At 43.7% G+C, this 25,759-nt stretch overlaps 1 protein-coding gene across 5 annotated transcripts in view; it reads left to right on the top strand.

Moving 5' to 3' along the window:
• STK39 (serine/threonine kinase 39) overlaps positions 1-25,759 on the top strand; it is a 198,351-nt gene that overhangs the window by 109,740 nt on the left and 62,852 nt on the right. For 4 of the 5 annotated variants that reach the window (XM_053264741.1, XM_053264765.1, XM_053264774.1 and 1 more), the window contains exons 11-14: positions 13,505-13,627; positions 13,723-13,755; positions 14,324-14,386; positions 15,853-15,920. In XM_053264741.1, coding sequence (XP_053120716.1) covers positions 13,505-13,627; positions 13,723-13,755; positions 14,324-14,386; positions 15,853-15,920 — 287 coding nt within the window. Of the gene's footprint in view, positions 1-13,504; positions 13,628-13,722; positions 13,756-14,323; positions 14,387-15,852; positions 15,921-16,212; positions 16,486-25,759 lie in introns of those variants that run through there. The other variant, XM_053264758.1, reaches the window with a different exon arrangement.

Here is a 25,759-nt window from a genome sequence, read left to right as displayed (position 1 = left end):
GATAAGAATAAGAATAATGGAGCTGTATATATTGTGGTTCGAATCCCTGCTGGTATGTTTCCCAGACTATGGGAAACACCTATATCAGGCAGCAGCGATACAGGAAGATGTTGAAAGGCATTATTATTATTATTATTATTATTATTTCAATTTTTATACCGCCCTTCCAAGCTGGCTCAGGGCGGTTTACAGTTAAAAAACAGAAATCATCAAAAACAATTAAAACAGAGATACAAATATAAACACCAATTTAGAAACATCTTAAAAAACAATTAAACGATCAAAACAATTAAAACCCTGAAAACCAGGTTAACATTAAAACAATTAAAACTAATTAAAAACCCTGAAAGGCCAGGCCAAACAGATGGGTTTTAAGGGCTTTCTTGAAGGTCAGTAAAGAATTAAGATTATGAATTTCTGCTGGGAGTGCATTCCACAGCCCAGGAGCAGCTACAGAGAAGGCCCGCCTCTGAGTCGCCACCAAACGAATCGGTGGTAACTGGAGACGGACCTCCCCAGATGATCTTAATGTGCGGTGGGGATCATGTAAAAGAAGGCGCTCTCTAAGATATCTCGGACCCAAGCCATTCAGGGCTTTAAAGGTAATAACCAGCACTTTGTATTTTGCCTGGAAACATATTGGCAGCCAGTGTAACTGTTTCAAAACAGGCATCATATGGTCTGTCTGGGTTGCCCCAGAGACCAATCTGGGTGCCGCATTCTGAACGAACTGAAGTTTCTGGACTATGTACAAAGGCAGCCCCACATAGAGCGCATTGCAATAGTCAAGCCGAGAGGTTACCAGCTGATGCACCACTGTTTTGAGGTCATCCTCTTCGAGGAATGGGCGCAGCTGTCGAATCAGCCGGAGCTGATAGAAAGCACTCCTGGCCATGGCCTCCACCTGAGATACCAGGGTGAGGCCTGGGTCCAGGAGTACTATCAAGCTATGCACCTGCTCCTTCTGGGGACTGTAACCCCATCCAGCACAGGAAGATCTAACTCTCACCCCTCAGATTCTGAGCCCCCACAATGAGCACCTCCGTCTTGCTTTGATTCAGCTTCAATTTGTTATCCCTCATCCAGCCCATTATTGCCTGTAGGCAGGCATTTAGAGAATGAGTGCCATTTCCTGAAGATGAAAAGGAGAAGTAGATTTGGGTGTCATCAGCATACTGATAACACCCAGCACCAAACCTCCTGATGATCTCACCCAGCGGTTTCATGTAGATGTTAAAAAGCATTGGTGACAGAATGGAGCCCTGAGGGACTCCATATAACAGCTCCCGTTTTGAGGAGCAACTGTCACCAAGCTCCACCATCTGGAATCTACCTGAGAGATAGGAATGGAACCACTGCGAAGCAGTGCCCCCTATCCCCAACTCCCCCAGGTGATCCAGAAGGATACCATGGTCGATGGTATTGAACGCCGCTGAGAGGTCCAGAAGAACCACAGTCACACTCCCTGTCGATTCCCTGGTAAAGGTCATCCATCAGGCCGACCAAGGCCGTCTCAACCCCATAGCCAGCTCTAAAACCAGTTTGAAATGGATCTAGATAATCAGTTTCCTCCAAGACTGCCTGGAGCTAGTCGGCCACCACCCTCTCAATCACCTTGCCCAACCAAGGGAGATTGGAGATTGGCCTGTAGCTGTCCATCGCTAAGGGGTCCAGGGAAGGCTTCTTCTAACCATTGCCTCCTTCAGTGGTCTAACCATTGCCTCCTTCAGGCAGGGGGGCATGCTACCCTCCCTCAGCGATGCATTTAGGATATTAACTAGGCCACCACCTCCAACAATCTCCCTGCTAGACAGACGCAGCCAAGTCGGGCAAGGATCCAGAGAACAGGTGGTAGGCCGCACCGCCCCAAGCAGCTTGTCCACATCCTCAGGAGTCACAGATTGAAACTGATCCTATCTAATACTGCAAGAGGGATTGCTGGACACCTCCTCCATAGACCTTGCAGAAATAGTGGAGTCCAAGTCAGCCCGAATACAGGAGATCTTATTCACAAAGAACCCATTAAAGGCATCACAGCAGAGCAAATCCGGGGACTGATTGGAAGTAGAAGGAGCAGAAACCAAACTCCTCACAACCCGGGATAGTTCCGCCGAGCGTGAACCTGCAGCCACAATGCGGGCAGACCAGAATCTCTTTTTCGCTGTGCGCACTGCCATCGTATAAGCCTTCAAATGGGTCACATGCTGAATCCTGTCAGATTCGAACCGAGTTCTCCTCCACTTGCGCTCTAGTCGCCTACCCAACCGCTTCAGCCCCCGCAGCTCCTCAGTATACCAAAGGGCCATTTTTGCAGCAGGTCAGAAGTACGCTTAGGAGCAATCGTGTCTACTACCCTGTTGAGTTCCCTGTTCCAGGTTCCTACCAGGGCATCAACAGAATCACTGGCCGCACCAACGTCAAAATCCTCCAAGGCCTTTTGAAATCCCACTGGGTCCAGCAGCCTTTTTGGACGGACCATCCTAATAGGTCCACCACCCCTGCAGGGGTGGATTGCGGCTGTGAGACCAACCTCATATCTCATACTGCGTGAGAGGAGGTAATCCAACTTGGCAGCACACCTTACCTTTATATATTGATGAGGAAGAGGAATTAAATGTGATTAGGAGGATGGATTGACACCTGGCCCCTAAAATTACCGCCTTTGAGGTTCGTGAAAACCACCTGGCATGGGAGATGGTTGGATGTGTGTGTGTGCCAGGGTGGGTTGGGCTAGTATTTAGCTTCTCATACTTACAGTCTTTGGTGTCTGGTCTTTGAGATTGTATTGTGTAAAATTGGTTTTAAACTGATTCATTTGATTTATTTTATTTTGTACATCACTCTGAATGGGTTTTTTTAAAAAAAGAAAAGCAGTTTTCTCAACAAATTAAGGTTATACCACACTGCTCAGTAAATATCCTAGCACTCTAAACACACAGAGGGCTTTCAGGCTTGATCTTCCTTCTCTTTGGGGGTGAGTGGGAATGCCCAGTACAACTTGTATGGTTGCTGTGTCTGTGTGGTAGCTCAGTGGTGGAGCACATGTGGGGAAGGATCATAGCTCAATGGAGGAGTGTCTCCTTTGCATGCAGGAGGTCCCAGGCTCAATCTCTTGCCTCTGCAGGGAGGGCTGGGATACACTCCTGTCTGAATGCCTGGAGAGCCGCTGCCAGTCCGTGCAGTCCTGTATTGAGCTGGCTAAACAAATAGTTTGACTTGGAATAAGGGAGCTTCCTATGGATAAACATAAATTCTCAACAAATCCATAATGGGTCTATTGCGTCATCTCTTTCTCCAGTTATCAGTAGGCACCATTGCCTAGCCTTGTAGCAGCTATTGCAGCTGACATTTTGCTCCAGGCACTTTTTCAGGGGATTGAGAGGAGTCAAAAGCACATGCCACCTGTTCCACCACTTCAGGATGTAGAGAGGTACTTGGAGGAGGAAAAAGCAGTATTGACCTCAGTGGCAGTATGAAGACGACAACCTGCTGAGGCAAATTGCTTCCTGGTAGCCAGATCTCCGTTGCCTTCCCCCTTCTAGATTTTCTTAATGGTATCTAAGTCGACCAAGACCTGTAGATTCCATCCATTTTGAGCTTTGCCTGGGATAGATCATTTCTATCCCATTTGTTTCTTGAGTCTGTGGAATAGTGCGGGAGAAGAAAAAGGATGCCTCAGGGATGAGGTGCAAGTAATTTTTCTACCTCCCGAAATAATAATAATAATAAAATTGAAAAGTGTGTTGTGATGTATCTTGGTATTAACTTGGTATTAAATTAACTTGTTATGCTCATTTCAAAGTTTCACAAGTTTTAGTTTACAATTCTGAAAACAGAACACGCTTTTCCTCTGTGCCCCCTCACCCCGCTATTCTTACAGATACAATCATTTATCATCATTATAGGTGTAAATATGGTGGCTACTGTTACCCCAAGTTTGGGTAGATGTTTTTGGCAATCTGAACAAATTAATTTAAAACCTTGTAAATCTGCTGCTGATTAGTGAACGGTGCTATTGGTCACCTTGTGAGTATGTGAATTCTTCTCAAGGGGTGTCAAGCATAGCCTGGTGATTTAATCAAGTGGGCAGAGTCATTTTCTTGGGGGGGAATTAATATGCTTAGGGTTAAGAAGCACCCTTTAAATACCACTGGGTACTTTCATAAGCATTAATACTGTGGGGTGTATCATTTTAGCCTGAATGATCCCCATGTTTTTGCCTAGTCAGCAGAGTGTTGCTCAGATGCCTTTTGTGAACATGAATGAATCTATTTTAAATGTTGTGCGTCATGTCCAGCTATTTATAGATACGCAGACTTGACAGGAAAGGTCAAAGCACCACTGAAAAGGCTTTATCGCTCTCCTGAGCTTGCCTGTATTTTTCTTGCTTTTATTTTTCCTTTGTTCAAGATACAAATACTTACATGGAAATGGGAAGGCAAACGGAGCTTTGTTATTACCTAGTGTTTGATATCTGTCTATCGCAAGGACAGCTGGAAATGCTTCAGGCTGAATTCTTTCTGTGTATGTGTGTTTGAGGGAAGGAAAGAAGAGAAGAGTGATTAGACACTGCAGAAACCATAGCTGAATCCCTGCAGAGACTCTAGTGGCTTAGTTATTTGTGTCGGGAAAAGTGCCCACACCTGAGGGGGTAATTGGTTCTGAGGAAAAGGTGATGGGCTAGAGCCAAAAGTGCTTGTTTTCTCTCTCTCTCTCTCTCTCTCTCCCCCCCCTCCCCCAATCCCGGTCCCAAACTAGAGATACAGAACAACTAGTTTCCTGTAGAAGCTACTGCAACTTAGGTTTCCTTCTCAGGTATTTTGTTTCACTTATCTGGAACTAACAGGTGCTCCAAGCCTTGGGTGCTGGCCCTTATGTGAGACCTGACTTGCATTGTATTGAAGGGGCTGCCTGAGGCTGAAATGGCTTTGTTCCTGTCTACTGCAAGAAGTAATATGAGTTCTTCACTGTGGAAGAGAGTACAGTACAGTAGCCTTGGGTTTGTTCCGTGAGGCATTCCATGCAAAATCAACAAATGACAGTTGCATCATAGTTATGGGTCTTGTTGAAATTTCTCGGAGTTGTCACACATCTATCTACAACAAAAAATAAAATTATAATAAAAATAATTTGTCAATGGGGGCAGGGCCACGTCTCTCCAATAATTTGTTTGTGCTTGCATTTCTCATTAAATGCACTCTTTCTTTTTGCCATAGAGTAAGATATACTCTACATCAGGGTGGATTTGATTTAAATCAAACTGATTTAAATGATGATTTAAATCACGATTTAAATCACTAGCAGGGTGGATAAAAATCAATGATTTTTTTTAAAAAATCAAAAAAATCCAATTTAAATTAAAAAAAATCGATTTAAATTAAAAAAATTTGATTGATTTTTATCCACCCTGCTAGTGATTTAAATCATCATTTAAATCGTCATTTAAATCAGTTTGATTTAAATCAAATCCACCCTGCTCTACATACAAGTCATTAGGGGCTCATTTTGAACCTCAAGATCTTTTTGAAGCCTGTAGAGTGCAGTGTGCCAAATGAGGAGAAATACAGCAGCTATTGACTGCCAAACATTTAGGAAGCTTCAAGATTTCCAGAGCTTCTGCTGCTATTATTATTTCTTGTTTGCACAGTCAGACAGGAGTTATTGACTGGTTTGTTTTCTCCAGACATCGAGTCCTTCCCAAGGACCTGGGATGGCTGAATTTTATTGTCAGTTGTTATAGATATAATCGCAGAATATAGGTTGTTCCCAGTAAAGCTGCTTTTTGTAATAGGCTGATGGTGATTTCTGTGGCCCCTATGGTGTTGAGGTGCTCTTCAAGGTCTTTTGGAACTGCACGCAGGGCGCCAATTACCGCTGGGATGATTTTGGTCTTTTTCTGCCAAAGCCTTTCAATTTCAATTTGTAGATCTTTGTATTTGGTGATTTTTTCTATTTTTTTGTCTTCTATTCTGCTATCCCCGGTATTGCTATGTCGATTATTTTGACTTGTTTTTCTTTCTTCTGGACTACAGTTATATCTGGTGTATTGTGTGGCAGATGTTTGTCTGTTTGTAGTCGGAAGTCCCATAATATTTTTACATCTTCATTTTCTTCAACTTTTTCAATTTTATGGTCTCACCAATGTTTGGCTACAGGTAGCTTGTATTTTTTGCAGATGTTCCAGTGTATCATCCCTGCTACCTTGTCATGCCTTTGTTTGTAGTCAGTCTGTCCGATCTTTTTACAACAGCTGATTAGGTGGTCCACTGTTTCATCTGCTTCTTTACAAAGGCGGCACTTGCTGTTTGATGTTGACTTTTCTAATTTTGCTCTTATTGCATTTGTTCTTAGTGCCTGTTCTTGTGCAGCCAGTATTAAACCCTCTGTTTCTTTCTTCAAGTTGCCATTCTTAAGCCATTGCCAGGTCTTGGTGATGTCTGTTTTCCCACTTATATTGTGCAAATATTGACCATGCAGGGGCTTATTTTTCCATTTTTTCTGCTCGGTTCTTGACTTGTTCTTTCTTGTAGGCCTGCTTTGTTTCATTGGTGTTGAATAGTTTCGCATTATTGACCATTTGAAGTGCATCTTCTTCACTGTCCTTGATATATTCTTCAAGGCCTCTTTTCTTCTCCTCTACTGTTTGATGGACTTGCAGCATTCCTCTTCCACCTGAGCCGCGAGGGAGGTATAGCCTATCTACATCACTGCAGGGGTGCAGAGCATGATTGATGGTCATGATTTTCCTGGTCTTACGATCCAGCGTCTCTAGCTCAGCCTGGGTCCAGTCTATTATTCCTGCAGTGTATCTGATAACAGGTATAGCCCAGGTGTTTATGGCTTGTATGGTATTCCCGCCATTGAGTTTGGACTTGAGGATTTTTCTAACTCTCTTGATGTATTTACTTCCAATTTTTCTTTTAACTTCAGTGTGTGTGATGTTATCAGCCTGGAGAATGCCCAAGTATTTGTAAGGTTCTTTCTCTTCCAGGTTCTTGATGTTGCTTCCATTGGGCAGTTCTAGTCCTTCTGTTTTTCTTATTTTTCCTCTGTTCATTATTAATGCAGCACACTTGTCTAGTCCAAACTCCATTGCTATATCGCTACTGAATATACGGACAGTGTTTAGCAGTGATTCAATTTCTGACTGGGACTTTCCATACAACTTCAGATCGTCCATGTACAGCAGATGGGTGATTTGACTTGATGTTTTAGATGTTTGGTATACAAGGCCTGTTTTGTTTAGTATTTGTGAAAGTGGGGTCATGGCGATTACAAACAACAGAGGGGATAGTGAGTCCCCTTGGAAAATGCCTCTTCTAATGCTAACCTGTCCAAGTGTCTCGCCATTGATTGTTAACTGTGTACTCCACATGCTCATTGCTTTTTTTAATAAATATCTGAATGTTTTTGCTGACACCAGTTGTTTCTAAACATTTTAGTATCCATGTGTGAGGCAATGAATCGAAGGCTTTCTTGTAGTCAATCCATGCAACACTTAGATTGGTTTTTCTTCTCTTGCAATTTTCTGAAATCATTTTGTCAATCAGCAGCTGGTCTTTTGTGCCTCTGGTGTTCGGGCAATTTCCTTTCTGTTCAACTGGAAGCTGTTTGTTAGTTAATAAGTGTTGCATGACTTCATCTGCTATTCCAGTTAATTATTTGAACATGGTTGGCAGGCAGGTTATTGGTCTATAATTACTTGGAACTGCACCTTTTTCTGGGTCTTTCATGATGAGATGAGTTTTCCCAGTTGTTAGCTTTTGTTCAATATCACCTCCTTGCAAAATGTGATTGGACTGTTTTGATAGTTGTTTATGAAGGCTTGTTAGGTGTTTAAGCCAAAAGCCATGCAGTTCATCGTCGCCTGGAGCAGTCCAATTTTTAATTTTCTTTGCTCTTTCACTTATTAATTCTGGTGTTATTATTAGATCTTGCATTTGTTGGTTACATTTTTCAACCTCTTTCATCCAGCCTGCTTTTTTATTATAATCTATTGGATTGTCCCATAATTTCCCCCAGAATTGCACTGTTTCTTCTTTATTTGGTGTTTCTACGTTTCTTGCAGTTTCTCCTTCTATGCTTTGGTAGAAACGTCTCTGATTGGATTGGAATTGGAGATTCTGCCTGTGTTGAGTAATTCTGGCTTCATACCTGCTAATCTTCTTTGAAACTGCTGTTATTTGCTGCTTTATTATTTCCAGGACCTCTCTAATTTTCCTTGAATATAGGTGGTATTTTTAGATCAGATACTGTTTGGTGTTTTCATTCTTCAGCTTCTTGTCTTTTATATCTTTCAGTTTACTAGCATCTGATCTAAGCCTGGAGATTTTATTTTCTAATCGAATCTTCCATTTAGGTGATGTACTGCTTTCTTTTTTTACAGGTCCACTGATCTTATATCCGAGCTCTTGTGTTGTTATTGTTGCTGCACTGTACATTAGTTGGTTTGTTTCTTGCAAATTCTTGGTTGTTATTTCTGCAAGTGCAGCATTGACATCTTTTAATGCCTGAGCGAGTTGTTTTTTGGCAACTGTTTTTAGAGCTGGAAGTCGAACCCTGGTGGTTGTTTGGGTCATGTGCTCAGTTATTTTTTGCTTTAGTTCTTGTTGCTTTTCTATTAAACGGCATTTGGGTTTTTGAGGTGAAGGCAAAGGGGTGGTTGCCTGGTTTTGATTTTGAAACAGTTCAGTAACAGTGGCATCCTCGATTTCCAACACCTCCTCCGCCTGCGCCTGAGCAACTTCTTCAATTGGTGGTAATTCTTCTTCCCTATCTTGAACCTGTGTTGCTCTTTGCAGTTCTTCCAGCTCAACTCCTGTGAATACTTTATTTCTTATTATGAATCTTCTCTGGTCTGCTAGCCTTTGTTCTGTTATTTCTGTATCTGGATGCTTCTCTTTCCAAATTTGATACATTCTTTTTAAATAACCTCTTCTAGTTGTACTAGACTTGTCATAGCAGATCATTATTTCCTTGTTGGCATTTTTCGTATATTTTTTTTCCGGTTAAGCGACGTTTCTTCCAGTAACTTTGCTGTCTTCAGCCCTGGTTGCTCAACTGAAGATCCTGAGTCCTGTTGCCCACTTGCCACCAGATGTCCAGGGACTATAGCACCTGGCGCGGTCCTTGTTGAATCGGGCGACGACCGATCCAGTATAGATTTATTAAAGTTACGCCTCACCATATTGTTGATGGGAGAGGCACTCTTTGTCTGGCTCCTCTGGTGAGACCTGTCCAGTATGGTTGGACCTCTGGCATAGCTCTCACCTTCCTCAGAACACACAAGCCCCACAACCATGCCAAGGTAGTGCCTCCCTGGGGGCTATTATTATTATTATTATTATTATTATTATTATTATTATTATTATTTCAATTTCTATACCGCCCTTCCAAAAATGGCTACACAGAGAAGTAATAAATAAATAAGATGGAGCCCAGTCCCCAAAGGGCTTACAATCTCATTGACTCCTGTATGCCAGAAGATCTGGCAATGGCTTGTTTTATTACGATTCCTCTATTCGTGATCAATTCACCCAGCACATTTCTTTCCAAGATTATCATGCACTCGTGATGCTGAATTTCCAAAATATGAAAACATCACCCACTTCTAGTCCCCTTTCCCTGCCCCGGGCTGACATGTGCGCAAGATAGTATAATATTCACAATACACATTTTAGTAATTCAGGATTTGTTTAGCAACTTCAAGAAAAATTGTCTTGCTAGCCCAGTCCATTGGATTGTATCCTAAGAAAGTCAGTTATTAGTAAGTCCCATTGGTTGTTATTTCTTAGAGGGCTAGAGCAATGGAGAAAGACCTGTAAAGACTTCTTCCAGCAAGAGGACAGGAACTTTCTTTTACATCCCAGCAGCAGAGGAGGAGAGGGGACAGTTTTCACTGCTTCCTTCTAAAGGATTATTCATTTGCAGGAACATGTCTCTGAGTGCTGCACATTCCTCAGAGGCATGTTCCTGTAACTGAGCGAGGAGAGAGCAGCAAAAATGGCCCCCTCTGCTGCTGCTGTGCTGCAGTGAAGGAAGTTGCACAATGAAGGTCCAACCTCTTTGTGTCCCTGCAGGGGTTCTTCTGTTGTCCTTTCACTGTGGGGAATGTCAGCCGATGAAATTAATAGGTCTTAAATTAATCATCAGTGAGACATGTTAATCGTCAGTGAGACATGACATAGCAAGTTATGGAATAGGGACTGTATATTTGATTGTTATATTTATATACCACCTTTCATCACAAAATCCCAAGGTGGTTCACAGCATATTAAAAACAGCTAACCAATAAAACAGTAAAAAATACAGGACAAAAATCAGCACCAATGATAAAAAGGAAAGCTGCACCCCTTTAAAATACAGAATTCTGAGTAATCAGTTGGGTATTTACTGGACTCTTCCCCCCCCCTTTAATATGTGTTTCAACATGTATAACAGCGCTACAAAATTGCAGCAAAATTCATGACACTGAGGCAACCCTTATGTGCCAAATAATTTTGTGTGTGTGTGTGAGGTTTTTTTGGGCATGAATGACCTCCCTGGGAGGCCAGCCTTTTGCTTCCTTTCCCACCCCACTTCTCACCCAATTTTTGCTTCCCTTCTCACCCCCATTTCCAGGATTTTCCCTCAAGACAGAGGCAGAGGCAACAACTACTATATCTGCCTAGAAAACATGAACCCTGGCTTGGGGGAAAAAGAAATTATCTGCTTATCCCCACATCTAGAACCTTGTAATGTTGCACTGTTGTTATACTGCTGACTTTAATGCTGGATGTGTTGCTTTTGGTTTTGGGATATCCTTGGCCAGCATTTACTCTTGAAGGCCCTGTGCACACAGTTCAGAAGTAGAGTATCTTGACTATTTATACCCTCAAAGGCAACCCTAGTTGAGCAGTGTGCCCATATCGCATGCTGTATTCTTCGTTGGCTTTATTTTAGTACACATTTTAAAAGTTATTTTTCTTTTTCAATGTGCTTTTATCCACTGTTGCTGTGAACTCTTAACCTATGCAAGAAACAAAATACAACTACAATAAAGGGTTTTTTTTGCATGTGATGTACTGTAATATATTCTCTCTCTCTCTCTCTCTGTGTGTATATGTGTGTGTGTATGTATGTATGTATGTGTATATATATATATATATATATATATATATATATATATATATATATATAACTCTGTCAACCTGGGATCTTGCTGTGCTTGTTAAATCCTTCAAGTTTTGTTACACCGGACTTGCAGTTCATAATAATAACACTGTTAGTTTTCTGTGAAACTGTTTATTTTAAAACATGGTGGTGTTCAATTTTTAAAAAAATGGTGGTGTGGCGCAGCAGGGAAATGTTTGACTAAAAAGCAGAAGGTTGCCAGTTCAAATCCCTGCTGGTACTATATCAGGCAACAGCGATATAGGAAGATACGGAAATACATCATCTGATACTTCATGGGAGGAGGCAATGGTAAAGCCATCCTGTATTATACCAAAATAAAACTACAGGGCTCTGTGGGCGCCAGGAGTTGAAATCGACTTGACGGCACACTTTACCTTACCACTATGTTAACCACACTAACACTGGGATATGCTTGACCATAGTGGTTTCTCTGTTGTAAAATTTCTGTACTGGCAAAGATACAGTTAATCCCTCCCCACAACAGCTAGTCTCATGATATCAAACTATTTTGGGAAGTGAAATCCAAGACAGATTGTGAGGATATCTCCAAACTGGGGGACTGGGCAACAAAATGGAAGATGTAGTTTAATGTTAGCGAGTGTAAAGTGATGCATATTGGGGCAAGAAAACCCCCAACTTCATGGGGTCGTGGGGACAGCTGATGGGGTCTGAGCTTTTGGTGAATGGCCAGGAGAGAGAACTTGGGATTGTGATGGACAGCTTGTTGAAAGTGTCAACCCAATGTGCTCCAGCTGTGAAGGCCAATTCCATGCTTGAAATCATTTGGAAGGGATTGAAAATAAAACTGCTAATGCCCTTATACAAATCCATGTTGTGGCCACTAGCCACATTTGGAGTACTGTGTACAGTTCTGGTCACCATATCTCAAAAGGACATTATAGAACTGGAGAAGGTGCAGAAGAAGGCAACCAAGATGATCAGGGGCCTAGAGCACCTTCCTTCCGAGGTAAGGCTACAATACCTGGGACTTTTTAGTTAGAAAAAAGACAACTGAGGACGACATGATAGAGGTCTATAAAATGCATGGTGTAGAAAGAGTGGGTAGAGAGAAATTTTTCTTCCTCTCACATAACACTTGAACTAGGGGTTATCACTTGAACCAGGGAAAATGATTGCCAAGAAATTTAGGACTGATAAAAGGAAGTCCTGTGCTAACTGAGCAAAGGGGCACCTTTTAAAAAGTGGTGATTCTCTTTATTTAACAGGGGAAGAGCAAGTGGCCATATCCAACCCTAGCACAGCATCTCTCCAGTGGCTGTTGCTGCTGCCTATTTTCCACCCATTCATTCCATTCTACTCATCCATTTAGTACATTTATATACCGCCCCATACAAGAAGGTCCCCAGGTTGTTCACAATGTAAAACCAATTAAAACATTAACATAATTAAAACAATATAAAATAGAATAAAAACTAGGGGTGTGCATGGAACCGCAGAGCTGCGGTCCGGCACTGGGGTGGGGGGTTCCAAAAAGAATAGGGGGGGCTTTACTTAACCCTCCCAACAACCGAGCCATATTTCCCCGAGTAATCGGGCGGCAGGATAGCTCCCTGCCGCCCCCTTCAAAGTCCTGCTCGGCTGGCGGCCACCCACAAGAAGACCCGTGCCGTTCAGACAGACCCATCGTGAAGCAAATCCATCGTTGAGAAGATCCGCTCTGTGTAGTCCCCGCTTGCAAGAAGTCAAGAACCCCCCCCCCATTCCAAGTCACAAGAGAGGGCGGCAGGAGAACTCCCCTGCCGTGCCCTTCCCCTTTGCCGGTCTGGCTGCAAATGGCTTCTAAGAAGCCATTTGCAGCCAGACCGGCAAAGGAAACGGCAGCCTGCAGGGAGTTCTCTGCTGCCCGCTCCTTTAAAATGAGAGAGAGGGCATGTACATACCTCTTGCCTGTAGGCTTCCCAGAGGCATCTGGTGGGCCACTGTGTGAAACAGAATGTTAGACTAGATAGGCCTTGGGCCTGATCCATCAGGGTTATTCTTATAATCTTATATCATGCTTAGTGCAACCCACACAGGCCGTAGTGGTAGTTCTTTCTGTGAATGACTTTGGGGTACATTTTGTCCCCACACTGCTTTAGGAAGTACACGTTTTGCTTAATTGAGGATTAACACCTGGATAATGAGATGGAAATGATTTTATGAAACTGCTGCTTTGGTCAGATTTTGTTTTGCCAGACTAATAATTCTGTAAACTGATTGTGGAATATAAATATTGTTTGTTTACTGTTTAAGTACTAACCAAACTACAAAGAAGAAGGGTTCAGAAGGAAAATGTAATAAAGAACATTTTTTTGTTTTCTTCTACTAGGTTAGAAGAGTGCCAGGTTCCAGTGGCCACCTCCACAAGACAGAAGATGGAGATTGGGAGTGGAGTGATGATGAGATGGATGAAAAGAGTGAAGAGGGCAAAGCTGCTTTTTCCCTAGAAAAGGTGATTCTTGGACACTGTGTGGCTGTTGCACCTCACTTATGTAAACCTTATTTATTTTAACATGCAAATAGTAACTATGGATACTTGTCTTCTAGTCACGAAGAGTAAAAGAGGAGGAGAACCCTGAGGTAAATGGCTGTGTTTGTCTCAAGTTTTGGGGTTGGTGGGTAGTCTTTTTGTTGGCATTTTCTTGCTGCATAGTTCTGGCTACTTGAGATTATGCCTAAAAAAAATAGCAGTTCAGAAGGCTATTTTAACATGAAGTATTTGTATCCAGTTAGTTAATCCAGTTAATATTTGTATCCACTTTTAAAAACCAAAGTAATTTACAACCTGTTAACTAAAACCTAGTAGAACACAATATAAGGCCACCTTAAAAAAAAAAAAATCAGAATACCACACTTTCCTAAATCAACAAAGAGAGACCAAATGCCTTTCTGAAAAGGGCTTTCCTAATAATAATGGCCTGTGAGCCGAACATAAACAAGCCTTCTCTAGGAATGGAGTTGCATAGAATTGGTGTCTATAGAAAATATTCAGCTGAAAATTTCTTATACCAAAATATGTCTTGTGTATGTGCTTTGATTGTAGTTACTGCATTAAAAAAATAAATCCTTGAATTCATATGATGATAATGTATAAAAACAAATGAAAACTGCTCTGTGCTTTCTTTAAAGATTTAACATCTTTTAATAGATTTCCACGAATTCCAGCAACATCCCTGATCAAATACAGAATTTATCAATAAAAGGTCCTCGGGTATGTCAGTATTTAAATTTAGCTACATGTGGGTGTGGATGGGTTTGAGAGCCAATGTGTATAGTCAAATTGTCATGGTTAGTGTGTGTTTTGAATGGACAGTACACGCAACTGGTATGCTCCATTCAGCTCGTGAAGTGGACTTATGTTAGCTTTCCAATCAATACAGCTTTCATAGTACAGGTGGCCCTTGTTATCCATGTGTGTTCTGTTCTCAGCTACAACCGCAGATAACAGAAATGTGGATAATGAGACCTTGAGGCAATAGGAATGGTGGGTGGGGTTAGGTTCCTGGAGGCTAAAGGCTAAAAACAGAAGAAATAGAGAAATAATGTGTCATACCATGATCTGTGGATCTCCAGCTGTCCAGCATTGCGCCTCTCCTCCCCATTTTAACTATTTTCTATGAAAAATAATGGGATTTAAAAACAAAACAAAACAAAACAAAACACAAGAGCCACACAATAGCTCCTTTCAGCAAAATGACAGCCGGAAATTCCCTCGGAAGTCATTTCCAGCCACCTAGGAACCACAGATAGGCAAATTTTAACACCACATATAACGAGGTTGGGTCTCCATTGCTTGACGGCCAATATGCGAAACCATGGGTGTCAGGACTGTGGATGATGAGGGCCACCTGAGTCCTTTGTTTACTATGCCACTGATTGAACAACTGGAGAGTGCCTGTGCTGCAATGCATCGTATGAATGCGTGGAGCTGCCTTCTACTTAGTCAAATTATTGGTTCATCTAATTCAGTATTGTCTTTGCTGACTGGCAGGGGTCTCTCCCAGCCCTGCCTGGAAATGCCAGGGATTGAACCTGGGGCCTTCTGCATGTGCTCTACCACTGAACTAAGGCCCCATAGCCTACATCTACATCCGATCTACATACACCAGATGATCGGATCATATATCAACTATGTGAAATTAGTTGTATGAATTGGCCTTAAGGAAAAATGGATAAGATGCTGAATGAGTAGAAATATACTTGCCCCTTGTAGAATGAGTAGAAATATACCTACCCGTGCATCTTCTGATAGCTGCTGCTGACTCTGAGTCTCCATTTATAAGCCTGAACCTTGTCTTTTAAAAATGTGGCAGAGATATAAACAATGCCCATTATTAGGTTTCTCTTTAAAAGCAATGATCTATTAAACCAGCGGGCTGCATGTTTAATACCGCTGTATTTAAGCTGTGAGTGGGCTAGAACAAGAACTCTTCAGTCTAATACATTGAGAAACTAATCTTGAGACAAGATTTGAAATGGCTGCACCTAATGTCATCTTTGATATCTGTTTTAAAGTGTTCTTTTTGCAAGGTTAGTGGAGTTAAACATGATCAGAGTTAAACATGATCACAAACTGGAATATTGTTGCTGCTTCAGTTTATAACTTGGTAACTCCTTCAATTATGATGTGTTGCAGTTCTTCCAAGTATCTCTTGCTTCCTCCTTTTTAAAAAATAGACTCAACCTGCTGTTAATAATGAATTTGGTGAAGTTCCATGTGCCGTGAATCTTGTTTTAAGACTAAGGTAAGAAGCTTAATCTATTTATTTTTGTATCTCTTTTTGGTCAGCTCAGTTATCCTTTATTCCCCCTCATTAAATTTTCCTAATATTAGCAGAAAATATGTATTAACATAAGTCAGTCTCCCAGTATGACCAATATGAATGATGCTGCTGTGACTAATTGCTCTCTCTTTTTAATTGCTTACTGAAATAGAAGGGAGGAATAAAAGAAAAACGGAATATTAATGTAGCCTCAGGCTAAGAGTACCCTTCATTAAGTATTTTCTTTTTCTCCTCCTTTTTCATTCCATTGCAGGATCACAGTGAGAGATTTTTAATGAGTTTCTTTCACACTTCAGCAGTCATCCTCTGATGTAATACAGCCATGGTTTATTTCCAACTTGCCTGCTCTGAAGGTTTTTTACTGAGCAGGTTTGATCAGCAGCTAAGGGGAAAATGACTGATATATTTTCAAAGAATGTTCAGCCTTTTAGTAAAATGATACAAATATGATGTCAGATGTCATAGTTCTTTGGCAATAGACAAAAGTTGATTTCCATTTTAATAAAATGAGTTTATATCCTGTTAATTGCTTCTTAAATATCAAGTTTTTCACCGGCCCCAATTAATTTCTCAGGCTAGCTTAATGTATTTCTTTTAATGGAGCCATAACCTACTTTTTGCTTTCAGCGGCTGGCTAATTCAAAACAAACTTTTGAAGAAGTTTTATTTTTTGAAGTTTTTTTGTCTCTCATTCCTGCTTTTATTGCTTCCCCCCCCCATTGACATTTTAATCTGTTACCAAGTGGGTAAGTATAATTGAGCAGGGTGACATGGAAACAAATGCATAGGCACCTGATGTCCTCACGCCACATCTGCTTTTGTTCCAATGTGGTGCACAGCCCCTAGCCTGCCCCGCCCCCAACACACACACTTGGTAGTTTTCACTGGCTAAGGCCCAGCACCAGATGTGGTGTTGAGCCCTTGCAGAGCTGCCACATCCCAGAGAGAGCAGGTGGCCCCTGTTCTTGTGCTGGCGTGGAGCAGCATGGTGGCAGCACCACCTTTCGCCTGCACCACCAGCACCTGTCAAAGGCAAGCTGGTGGGAGGCTGTCTGCAAAGGCAGGCTGCAGCTGAGGGCTCAACCTCTAATCTCGCCCCAGGGCCTCCTTCAGCCTTGCAACACCCCTGTACTCGGAGTGCTAGTTTCTTAGTAGTATTTTCCTGAAATGGAAGATCGGTTGTAGTCCTTGAAATTCTCATCACTAATGCTACTGCCACATCCTGACATGCCCAAATCATGCAGTGTCGCCCTGCACAAGCTCCCTCGGTCCAGCCTTGACAACAGGGCTTCTTTTTTGCATTTCTTGTGTAGGGAGGAATTAGATGTTCCTCTTATTGGAGATGATATGAGAGTTCAGGTGTATCGAGAATTTGTCATTACCATTGATGTGAATTCAGTTCGTCCCTGGGTCCGCCTTAAGCCAATCAAACAGACACAGTGGGAATCAATTAGAGGCTTGGTTTAATGCTCTGCAGAAGTAGGTAGACAATGGGGCTCACGCTCCACATTGAATACAAATTGGTTATAGGTGCATCTTACATTTATACAGACAATCTGAATGATGCTGACATAGTATACGTGGCAGTAAAATGGTGGACTAAGTATCTAGTATGCATGCGAATGATTCATTGTTCATCTGGTGATCACTCCTTATTTGGTTACATCCTGTTTTATTAACTTGTCAGCAAAGAACAATGAGAATCTTGTGAGAACCAAGTTAGATACATTTTAGTGGAGAGAGATAATGACATTGGCCATATGTCTCTGAGCTTGGCTGGGGTTACTTTAAGTTAGAATTAGGTTTTCTAAGCAAACTTGGAGATGCTTTGGTATTCTAAGTAAAATGGAGTTACTTTGGTTTTCTAAAACACATCAGTTAGGTTCATGTGATTTTTTACATGTGACACAAAAAAGAGGAAGTGAAAACCACTCAGGTTTGCTTGTCTTATTCTCTGTCCCCTCACCCACCTTTTCTAAAACACACACGAATCAAATAAGGGGGCTGGGAGCATTCAACAGGCTCCTCTTTCTGGTACATGCAAATGGAAGTGTGCCTAGCCAATTATCTTGGCAAAGCAAAATAATTCTATAGAGACACATCATTGCCCCACTCATTCCAGCTCCCCATCACTTATGTCTGCCTTCACTCAAATTGCTCCTCTGTCCTTAACCAGCCAGAGAATGGAGTTCTTCCACTCTCTTGTCCACATAAAACTTCAGGATAATTACTCTTTGGTTCTGTATAAGTTTTTGTAAATAACATTTGGAGCATTAGAAGCCAGTTTCGACATTCAGGAAGAGGACAGTAATGCCTCTGATATGTAGGCAGGGATTGCTTGATTGAAGTCATCCTCATGTCAAGAACTTCCTGAAGATGCTAGATCTTAACACTAGCTTTGTCCTTTATGGCTAGGTGGCCAGATTTGGCTTTTTAAAAAGCCAAATTCTGGCTTACGGCCCATTTGACTCATGAGTATACCCCTTAGGTTCTGGCAACCCTGCTATGGTGCTGTGTTCAGGAAGATCCTGTCATGCACGTGACCTCCCACATAGCAGAGATGGCATAGTCCCTTCTGTACCACGTACCTAGCCAATAGTTGAGATCTGCTCTGTTAGAAGTGCATCTTCTCTGTGTGAGTGTGGTTTGACTTCTCTTGTCCCATTTCCTCCTGCAAGTTCTTCGACGTGATCTCTGTCTTCTACACATATGGACTATGCGCCTGCGCAGAGACCTCGTTGGACTCTAACAAGCTTGTTTTCTCCTGCTTTGGGTGGGAACTCCGCCCCCAGCTGCTACATGCGGCTGTGCGACTCCTCATCCCCTCAGTCTTTCTTTGTCCGTGCTTCAGCGAAAATCGTGGAGTCTTCTGCTCAGCAACAAGTAGGATCAAAGATATCTCTTGTTGTTCTTTCTCCCTGCTCCCTTTCCTAACTTCTTAAATCCTTTCTTTGATTTTCGTGTAGTTGCATTTTTAATTTGGCATTTTAATTTTTATCGGGTTTCCCCTTTCCAAAGCTCCGATCCTGGCTGGGACGGAGCGTGGTGGCCTGCCAGCCTTCGACATGTATGCTGGGCACAAAGAACTTTAAGAAGTGTGTCCGCTGCAGATCGAAGATTCCTTCCCCCGATACGCACACTGAGTGCCTCTTGGGCTTGTGGGAATGCCATGTTGTCGAGACCTGTCCACACTGTCAGATGTTTACAAAACAGGCTTGCAGAAATAGGGCTTCTCGCTTGCGCACAGCTCTGTGGGATCTGGCTCTCCGTTCGTTGGAAGCCTTGTCATTGAAAAAGTCCTTGAAAATGGCTGCATCGATACTGTTGGACTGTGCGGCATCTGCTGCTGTGGAGACCGAAAACCAAGCCCCGGTACCAGTATCGACACCATCGAATGCTCGACCTTCGATGGATTTGAGTGAAAGGGCACAATCAGAAGAGGTTCCTTCATATCAGCCTCAGGCTGCACCGAAGACCTCCCCGAACTCTTCGGGATTGGCGTCAAAGATTAAGAAGAAGAAGCTGAAGTTACATAGACAGCTGCCAGCTGGTCAGCATCTCCCTCCGATTCCCAAAAAGAAGAAAGCGGAAGACATCCCGATATTGGAGGCTCCAGTGCCTAAGAAAACGAAGATGGCCATGGAACGTCCCGCACCAAAGTCATTGGTATCGATGCGCCCTGGTTCACCCATAGCAGAGTCGTTGGATGTGACCAACGGGCGGGTGCGGTCCAGCAGAGCATCGGTCGTGATGGATGAGCCGGTGTATGCTTCGTCTGAAGAAGAGGTCTACATTCTACCCAAACCTGAAGAAGGTGCTTCGTGGTTGCCCAGGGGAAGATCGCCCCCTCGGCGGCAGCACGAAGATTGCTCCTTATCTTATTGATAGGATCCTCGCTGGGAAAATCAAGATCAATATCGAGCACTTGAGTATCGCTTCCCCTTGTTGGAAGCTGAGTCTTCCTATGATGCTTGGCGCTGGGAGGCTGGATCTTATGATCGATACCAACCGGACTATAGATTGGACTACTCAGACTATACCCAACCTCATTATGGGTCCTACTAACCAGAAGTGTATGGACAGCCCATGGCAATGATGATTTGTGGTGAGCCCCACTCACATTCTGAAGGGTGACCGCATTCCTGCTCGCCACATTGTTCCCCGCAGGATTGAGCTGACCAAAGTGAACCCCTTCTGTCGATACTGGCGTTCCAGCGGGATTCCATACCAGCCCAGGGGTTGCCATCTGATTTTCCAGCTTCAATACCAGACAATCCCAGTAGCGCACCAGGCTCCCTTTCGGGTTCTATGCATGCAACACAAGACCAACTGGCGCCTCCGGACCCTGTGTGTGAGGGCTCTGAGGTTGTATCCATTGGGTTGTATCCTCACTTGATATCCATTCAGACTCTAAGCTGACAGGAGGATCTTAAACTGTATGTGGCCCATGTGGCCCGTATGGCTTCAGCTTTAGGTGTAAACCTGGGCAGCCAACAGAAGGGTGAGCTGGACCCCTTGTTCATTTTGATCGATTCAGAGGCCAAGGTACCAACTGCCTTGCCCTTGAATCTGGTCTTATTAAAGGTTATGAAAGCCCACTGGAAAAAACCTAATATACTCTCTCAACCAAACAGACAGCTAGAGCACTTCTACAGAGTGCAGTTCCAGGATGACATGGCCTTCTTGAAAAATCAGTCCATTTTTAATTCAATCGTCGTGGAGGTGTCCTTACAGAGGACCGGAGGTCATGGTCATAGTCAACACCAAGCGATAAGGAAGGCAAGAAATTGGACTCCTTTGGTTGAAGACTTTATTCGACTGCAGCCCTGCACTTGCGTGTGGCTAATTATCAGGCATATAACGCCCAATATAACCACTTTTTGTGGGAAAAGATGGGTCTTTTCCTGGTTCTCCTCCTGCAAGACAATAGGGATCCTGCGAGCGCTTTCTTCAAGGAAGCTATTCAAGTGGCTAAGCAAGAACTTTATTCAGCCCGACATTCAGCAGAGTGTGCTTCTAAGGTGATGGCCACTTCTGTGGCCCTCAGGTGCCATGCTTTGCTTTGGTTGTTGGGCCTACACTATGAAGCCCACGCCAGGGTGGAGGACCTGCTCTTTGAGGGCTCTAGCCTCTTCTCTGAACAAACTGATGATATGCTCCAGAAAGTCCAGAAGCTAAGGAGCACTGTGTGGTCAAAGTCATATACCTCACCAACTTCAAAACCTCAGAAGAATGCCAGGTGGTCACCTCTTCGAGCGCAGAGGGACCTGGCCCAGCATCAGATACCCTGAGGACACTCCTTTTGAGGTGCAAGTTCCCATTCAGATACAAGTCGGGAGGCCAGCCCGGTAAGCTGGCTTTCCAGAAACAGTGCCTGAGTGTCCCCCAAAATTAGCAGTGACTCAGTGCGCTTCGGGACTCAACTGGCCCCGTTCTCGGCAAGTTGGGACAAAGTGACTATAGATCAGTGGGTCCTGACAGTTATACATTTGGGCTACACCCTGAAGTTTTGCAGGCCACGTCCGGTGTCTGGGATTGTGGTGACTCCTTGCACCCCGGAGTTGGATCAGGAAGTTGCCACTCTCCTAGAAAAGGACGCGATCGAGAAAGTCTCCAGCTCCGACAGTCCTGGGTTCTACTCCTGGTATTTCCTTGTGCCCAGGCCGGATGGTGCTCAGAGCCCCACACTAGACCTGAGGGCTCTGAACAGACATTTGGTCTACAAGAGGTTCCGAATGCTTTCGGTACCAACCATCATGACCATCCTGGACAGAAACATGTGGTTGGTCTCACTGGACCTAAAGGATGCATATTATCATATTTCAATACGCCCTCAATATAGGCGCTTCCTGCGGTTCCAGATGGGGGGGATCCCCTATCAATTCAAGGCCTTGCCATTTGGTCTTACAACCGTACCGAGAATCTTTATGAAATGTCTGGCCCTGGTGGTGGCGTTTCTGTAGGAGCAAGGTTTACAGGTGCTGCCATAGCTAGAAGATTGGCTAATCGTGGCGAGCACCAGATGGGCAGTTCTGGCCACCCTCAAGATAGTGATCGATACCTTATAGGAGTTGGGCTTTCAGATAAACTTCAACAAATCTCAACTGGAGCCCACCCATCGAATTCAGTTCATTGGGCTGATCTTCGACACAACCTTGGAGAAGGTCTTTCTCCCGATGGGCCACATTGTCACTCTCCAGAGACCAGCTGCCGCTTTCCTAGCCGGGGGCCCACAGACCATGCGTTCCATACGCCTGTTGGGCCACATGGCATTGAATACATACGTTCTACCTCAAGTGCGCCTTTGGATGTGCGTTATTCAAAGATGGTTTTTGGACATGTTCGATCCTCTTCAGGATCCAGGCCATCTAGAACGCTCACCCCCTCCTTGGGTATGGGCTATGGCGCAATGGTGGATGGAGTTTTGGCACCTAAGTGTAGGTATTCCTTTCCAAACATCTCCAGCCAGCAGGATTGTTATGACGGACGCGTCGGAGCTTGGCTGGGGAGCTCACCTGGATGAATTTCATCTGAGTGGACATTGATACCCCGCGGAGCAGACTCAGCACATCAACTATTTGGAGCTGTTAGCCATTTTTAATGCTCTCAAAGGCTTCCTGCCCCTACTGGGGGATCATTCGGTGCTGATACAGACAGACAATACAACAGCTAAAGCCTGTATCAATCGCCAGGGCGGCACGTCCTTGAAGAGCCTTCTATTTCTGGCTCTGGACCTGTGGCATTGGTGCCTGGCACACGGGGCATCGCCTCAGGCAGTCCATATCCAAGATGTGTTGAATGTTCAGGCAGACACTCTGAGTAGGATGACTGTGGTTTCCCATGGGGACATATTTGTGGATTGGGGGGTTCCAACTCTGGACCTGTTTGCTTCCCAGGACAATACACGGTGTGCCCTCTAGTGCTCCAGGGGAGGTGAGGGTTCTATGGGAGATGCCTTTGTCTGGTCTTGGACGGGTACTCTTCTATATATGTTTTCTCTGTTTCCTCTCATTCTGAAGGTCTTGAGCAAACTGAGGGTGGATTGGGCCAGGGCAATCCTGATAGCCCCGTGGTGGTCCAGGAGGCCCTTGTTTCTGACCCTGAAGCGCATGGCACTGGACTGGCAACATCTACCTGTCCTGCCGAACCTGTTGTCACAAGAACAGGGACAGGTGCTACACCCAGATGTTCGGTCTCTCCACTTGACTGCATGGCGGGTCCTGCCAACATCCCCTTAAGACTGAAAGAGGTGTTGGTGGCTGCTAGGAAGCAGTCCACAAGAACATTGTGTGACTACAAATGGACTCATTTCATGTCCTTTGCTTCCCTGAACGGGTTTGATGCATTTAATCCATCTGTACAAGACATTTGTACGTATCTATTGTACCTTAAGGAGTCTGGGTTGAAACTGGCATCCCTTAAGGTATATTTGGCTGCCATTGTGGCACGTTCTTCCTCTGACTGCCATTTTTGGTTTGAAAATCCAGTGATTAAAAGTTTCCTGAAGGGTCTGACACACCTGTTCCTTGATGATCTGGTCATGTCACCGGTGTGGGACCTATCCGTGGTATTGGCTGGTCTTCTACAGTTGCCCTTTGAGCCTCTGGCTTCTATTGACCCTCGTCTTTTAACCTGGAAGGTCGCCTTTTTGGTGGCCGTTACCTCCGCCAGGATTGTGAGTGAGTTGAGGGCCCTGAGGGTCGACCAACCATACCTGCAGTTCCATAAAGACAAGGTTGTATGCAGGATGGATGTCAAGTTCCTACCAAAGGTGGTGCCCATGTTTCACCGCTCATCCCCACTCACTTTACTTGTGTTCTTTCCAAATCCTTCATTGGATGTGGAGAAATGGCTACACCATCTGGATGTTCGAAGGGCCTTGCCCTTCTACGTTCAGAGATCTGCTGAGTGGAGGAAGTCTCCCATCTTGTTTGTTCTATACGATGGGCCGCGTAAAGAGCTCCAAGCCTCAGCCCAATCTATGTCCAGGTGGATAGTCTGCACTATTTAACTTTGTTATCAGTTGGCCCATAAGCAGTTGCCTGCTACTCCGGGCGGCATCTGTGGCCTTTGATCGTGCGGTCCCATTGGACACTATATGTCAAGCAGCTACTTGGGCTTCACCCCATTCATTCATTCAGCATTATGCCATTGATGTTAGAGCGTGTAATGATGCTGTATTTCGCAGGAGTGTCCTGCAATCTATTTTCAGTTGATTCGTTTGTCATAAAGTGAAGTCTTTCTGGCTGTTTACATGTTGCCTCTGTTTCTTCTCTTCTCCTTGGATGCTTGCTTGCTATGCGCCCATATGTGTAGAAGACAGATACCACGTCGAAGAACTGCAGGTTACTTACCTGTAACGTTGGTTCTTCTAGTGGTCATCTGTACTTCTATTCACCCTCCTGTCATCCCCACAGGGTTTGCTGAAGCGGGACTCTGTGACTGAGGGGATGAGGAGTGGCGCAGCCGCATATAGCGGCTGGGGGCAGAGTTCCCGCCCAAAGCAGGAGAAATCAAGCTTCTTGGATTCTGACGAGGTCTCTGCGCAGGCGCATAGTCCATGTGTGTAGAAGTACAACTGACCACTAGAAGAACCAACGTTACAGGTGAGTAACCTGTAGTTTCCTCTTGGTGAAAGTTTGCAGGCAGCAATCACGTACTGTTAAGTCTTCCATTAAGTCATATTTCATCCTAGTAATATTCAAACCTTGTCTTATGAAATGAGGAGTGGAGAAGGAAACTGGGGAAGGAGACAGCAAAGGCCATGGACCCTTCAGTTCACACAGTTTGAATATGGAATTTATTTTTCTGTAACTTGGCAAGTTGTAGGAGGCAAATCTGTCTGTCTTCAATCCAGTGAAGCTTTCAGCCTGATGATCTTCACCAAGATAAATTGCCAGATATTGGTGAAAATAGTGTGAATCGGATGCCTCAATGGGCATCGACTGAAGACATGTCCTATAAGTTACTTATTGCATGTGTACCCCAACAGAGCTATGTATCCCATACAGAGTTTGGAATTTCTTTTAGCCTTACAGCAATCTTGTGAGGTAGGTTGGAATGTGAAAAGCTTAGCTGTAGAGCACAGTGGCGATTTGAAACCAGTCTGTCCACAACCAAGCCTCACACTCTGCTTTCTTTGTATAGGTCTGGGTCTTTGGGTTGTTCTCAGTTTTGTTCTCATTTCACCTTTTCCCCCAGAGTACTAGGCTTTCAGAACAAGGCTGAGCAGTGCTTGAAAGAGCTTTAATTTTGTGACGGTTACAAATTGTGGATTCCTGGAGAACTCAGTGTACATTCTTCTTCTAGCGGAAAGGGACAGCCGATATTTCAATTCCAGCAGAATTTACAGCAGCAGCACAAGATAACAGATTTTATTTGTGCTATTTTTCTATATGTTAAAGAAAGATTCTTCGCCTAGTGTAGAAATGGCATACCTATTTTGCAGCTTGCATATTGTGGTGGGCTTTTTTTTTAAAGGCCCCCCTAGTAAATCTGCTTGGTACAAACAAAAACTATGAGAGCACTATAAGAGATAACTATTCACACAAAAAAATTATTCAATTTTGCTCTTGCTTCCATCCCCTCCATTCTATCTGGAGAGAAGTGCTTATATTTTGTATCCACACTGGCAGGATCTCCTGGTTTTATGTGGGTTGCTTTGTAATGTGCTGCATTGAGTTGGTATTAACACAAGTTTAAGCAGCTCTCTTAGGATTTCTGGCTTTACCCATCTCAGCTGCTGCATTATTTCCCCCCAATAAATCTCTTAATACTACCTGCTGAGCTGATAGTTTAAA

Source organism: Hemicordylus capensis, chromosome 1, assembly GCF_027244095.1.
Source record: "Hemicordylus capensis ecotype Gifberg chromosome 1, rHemCap1.1.pri, whole genome shotgun sequence".
Taxonomy (NCBI): Eukaryota; Metazoa; Chordata; class Lepidosauria; order Squamata; family Cordylidae; genus Hemicordylus; species Hemicordylus capensis.
This window is presented reverse-complemented; position numbering and strand designations above follow the sequence as displayed.